Source organism: Solanum lycopersicum, chromosome 3 (assembly GCF_036512215.1).
Source record: "Solanum lycopersicum chromosome 3, SLM_r2.1".
NCBI classification, from domain to species: Eukaryota; Viridiplantae; Streptophyta; class Magnoliopsida; order Solanales; family Solanaceae; genus Solanum; species Solanum lycopersicum.
In genome coordinates, this window is record NC_090802.1 from 42,684,021 (window position 1) to 42,688,736 (window position 4,716).

Here is a 4,716-nt window from a genome sequence, read left to right on the forward strand (position 1 = left end):
AACACTATCTTCGTACATTGTGGTTGGTATATTCTTTTTCAAAGAAAAACCACACATTTCCTGAATAAGATGGGTCATTTATCTCAACCAGACGCACTCTCGACTTGCTTCATGGATGGCTGTTATTTCTGCATAATTTGAAGAAGTGGCTACCAACGTTTGCTTCATTGATCGCCAAGATATTGCCGTGTCTCCACATGTAAACAAATAGCCTGTTTATGATCGAGCTTTATGCCGATCAGATAAGCACCCTGCATCTGTGTAGCAAATCAATTCTGACTTTGATTCATTGGAATAGAATAAATCCATGTCCATGGTCCCCCGTAGATATCGAAGTATGTGTTTAACACTATTCCAATGTATTTTTGTTGGGGAGGAACTGAATCTTGCCAGAAGACTTAATGCAAAATAGATATCTGGTCGAGTATTGTTAGCAAGGTACATTACTGACCCAATCTAACTAAGGTAAGAACTTTCATTATCAAGAAGCTATTCATCATTCTCTTGAGATCGAAATGGATTTGTATTGATGTCAAGCGATCTTACCACCATTGGAGTACTCAATGGATGTGAGTATCCATGTATAATTGCTTTAGTATCTTTTCTGTGTACATTGATTGATGAACAAGTATTCCATTTGACAAATTCTCAATCTATAGGCCAAGACAAAATTTTGTCTTGCCGAGATCTTTCATTTCAAATTCTTTTTTCAGACACTCAAAAGCTTCTAACAGTTATTTACGAGTGTCAATGATGTTCAGATCATCAACATACACAACTATTATTTCAAATTTAGACCCTGACCGTTTAATAAAAATGCAGGGACCGATCGGGTCATTTTTGTATCCTTTCTTTAACAAATGTTCACTCAGACGATTGTACCACATCCTTACAGATTGTTTCAATCCATATAGAGATTTCTGAAGCTTTATTGAACAAGTTTCTCTTGAATCTTTGTAATGTTTAGGTACTTTGAATGCTTCAGGATTTTTCATGAAAATGTTGTGGTCCAACGAGCCATATAGATAGGCTGTGACAACGTCCATTAGATGAATTTTATGTTTTTCATGAACTGCCAGATTTATGAGATATCTGAAGGTGATTGCATCTACCTCTGGAGAATATGTCTCCATATAATCAATGCCAGGTCTTTGAGAAAAACCTAGAGCAATGAGTCGGACCTTATATCTCATGACTTCATCTTTCTCATTTCTTTTTCGTACAAAAACTCATTTGTACCCCACTGACTTGATACCTTCAGGTGTTCAGATTATCGGTCCAAAAACTTTACGTTTTTTTAGTGAAGCCAATTTAGCTTGAATTGCATCCTTCCATTTTGGTCAATCCATTCTCTCTCTACATTCGTGAACAAATTTTGGCTAAAAATCTTCATCTTATTGCATTATTTCAATATCAACATTATAGAAAGATATGTTGTCAATCACAACATTATTTCGATTCCACAACTTTCTCGTCGATACATAATTCATTGAAAAATTTCATTGTTTTCAGAAGTTCGAAACCCCTCATCATCATGTGTTATGACTTGGGTCTCATCTTTATAAATTTCTTTCAAACCCATGATCATCTTGATCACTTATTCTTTTTCTCTTTCGACGATTTTTATCCTCGAAACCAATTGGTCTACCACGCTTCAAATGTGGTCTAGACTCATTTGCCTTAATAATTTGTCCCGTCGGGATATCAACTCGAACTGAAACATTAACAGCTGGGATGTGCGATTTAGTAATCTTTGGAAGAATAGATAATGCATCTGGTAGCTTATTTGCAATGTTTTGCAAATAAATTATTCTTTGAACTTCTTGCTCACATTGGTTTGTTCGAGGATCCAGATGAGATAGCGATGATGAATTCCAATCTATCTCTTTTCCCAACGACTTATGTTCTTCCCCTAATATTGGGTATACTGATTCATCAAAATGGCAATCAGCAAATCATGCCTTAAATAAATCTCCAATCATAGGCTCCAAATATTTTATGATTGAAGGAGATTCATATCCAACATATATCCCAAACATTTTATGGGGCCCCATCTTTGTGCGTTGTGGTGGAGCATTTGGGACATACACTGCACATCCAAAAACTCTAAGATGGGAAATGTTTGGCTCTTGACAAAAAGTCAATTGTAATGGGGAGAATTCATGATAATTGGTAGGCCTTATGCGCACAAGTGCTGCTGCATGCAAAATAGCATGCCCTCACATAGACACTGATAACTTTGTTCTCATTAGTAATGGTCTAGCTATCAATTGCAACATTTAATCAATGAATCTGCTAGACCATTTTGAGTGTGAACATGCTCAACTGGCTGTTCAATTGTTATATCAGTAGACATACAATAATAATTAAATGCCTGAAATGTAAACTCACCACCATTATCTAGACAGATTGTCTTTATTATATAGTCTGGAAATTGTGCTTTCAATCTTATTATTTGAGCCAGCAATCTCGCAAAAGTCATGTTGTGAGTTGATAATAAACACACATGTGACCATCTTGTAGAAGCATCTAACAAGACCATATAATATTTAAAGGGTCCACATGCAGGTTGAATTGGTCCACATATATCACCATGTATACGTTCCAGAAACGCAAATGATTCAATTTCAACCTTAACTGTTGGTGGTTTAATGATCAACTTTCCTTGAGAACAAGCAGCACAAGAGAATTCCTTTGAGTGAAGGATATTTGGGCTCTTTAAGGTGTGCCCATGTGAATTCTCAATGATTTTGCGCATCATATTAAATCCGGGATGGACCAACCGGTCATACCAAATAATAAAATCATTAAAATTAGTAAACATTTTGTTTACTACGACATGTGATTCAATTGTACTTATACTTGTATAGTATAACCTAGAAAAAAGTGCAGGTAATTTTTCATGCACAATTTTCTTCTCTACATTAATTGTAGTAATGTAAGGTATTCAACCATTCCTTCATTATCGTCTCAACATGATATCCATTTTGGCGAATAATTTTGAAACTTAATAAGTTTCTTTGAGACTTACTACAATATAATGCATTATTAATTCTTAATATTGTCCCTCCAGGTTGTAATAAGGTCGCTCTTCTAGAGCCCTCTATTAATTTTGTACTACTTGATATTGTGTTGACATATGCCATTTTCATAACCAAATTAGAAAAGTATTTCTTTTCTTTTAATATTGTATGCGTTGTAGCACTATCAAGAAGGCATACATCTCCATTATTAATCTTGAATCCAACTGAAAACTGGGATTTCAATTAATTTTCATTAAAATAAAATACATTAAAAGAAGGAAGAAACAAAATTAACAACGGAAATTTAAATACTTTAACATGAATAACATAATAATTAAAAATACAGAAGTAAAATATTAACAAACTTCATTCCCTAGCTAAAAGATCAAACATCAATTTCGATCTCTAAAGAAGTCATCAACTTCCATATGAGTAATGTCACCAATGCCATCAAAAGCATTATCCTTTAAAGCCATATTTGCTTCAATATCCTTATCATATTTCTAAGATGTTCCCAGCTTATCATCATCTTTAAGAGTCATATGTGACTCAGCTCGAGCATTGGAAGAGGAAGCACCACTGTTATTTCCTTTTTTTTTAAATGAATTTTGATAGAGCCTTACAAAATGCTCATGTGTGTGACATTAATTCTTCCAATGACCTTTCATGCCACAATGATGACAATTACTTTTTGAGGGGTTATTTTGAGAACTCATGTTGTTCTCCCTTTTATTATGACCACCATCTGGACGATTAGTGTATCGTCGTTTATCTTTGCCACGTCCATGTGCATTATTATATCCCCGATGATCATCTCTTTTTACTTCAGATTGATCACGTGCTTCCATCATATTTACCTCCGGTAATGGAGCAGATCCAGTGGGACGAACTTCATGATTTTTCATTAAAAGAGCATTATGTTGCTCAACCACCAAAATATATGAGATTAATTCAGAATATTTTTGAAAACTCTTTTCACGATATTGTTGCTGCAATATCATATTTTTGAGGCATGGAAAGTAGTAAGTGTCTTTTCCAACATGTCCTCATCTTTTATCGTCTCCCTACATAATTTCAACTGGGAGGTTATATTGAATACAACAGAGTTGTATTCAATTATGGTCTTAAAAACTTGAAACTGTAAATGCGTCCACTCATAACGAGCTCTTGGCAACACTATTACCTTTAGGTGGTCATATCTCCCCTTTAAATCAGTCCACAATTTAAGTGGATCTTTTACCGTCAGATATTCAATCTTCAGGCCCTCATCAAGATGATGACGAAGGAAAATCATAGCCTTCGCCTTATCTTGACTCGATGCTTCATTTCCCTGATTAATAGTGGCTTTAAGACCTTTAGCAGTCAAGTGAATCTCAACATCGAGTACCCATGAAAGATAATTCTTTCCAGATTTATCTAACGCCACAAAATCAAGTTTGGATAAATTCGACATAATGAAATTATGAAAGAATATGTAAATAAAATAAAGTTATTTATATAATACCTTTGCAAGTAGCAACTTCGTGCTGATAACGTGTTGTAAAGAAAGCTCAGAATATAAGAAGAAAAAGACAATAAGTATAAGATGGAGGAGAGAATTTTCTTATTCAAGTGTATCATACAATGGTGAATGATATATCTATTTATAGTGTTGAGATATCATAGTAAAAGGTCACCTTAGAATTATACATAG

At 34.4% G+C, this 4,716-nt stretch overlaps 1 protein-coding gene across 1 annotated transcript; it reads right to left on the bottom strand.

Annotated features, from left to right (window-relative positions):
* Positions 1-3,526: 3,526 nt before the first annotated feature.
* Positions 3,527-4,476, bottom strand: LOC101245730 (uncharacterized). Its single transcript, XM_069295880.1, has 3 exons — positions 4,156-4,476; positions 3,712-4,012; positions 3,527-3,612 (listed from the first exon to the last, which is right to left on the bottom strand). The coding sequence occupies exons 1-3, from the start codon at positions 4,474-4,476 to the stop codon at positions 3,527-3,529; spliced, it is 708 nt and encodes a 235-aa protein (XP_069151981.1).
* Between the last annotated feature and the right edge of the window lie 240 nt (positions 4,477-4,716).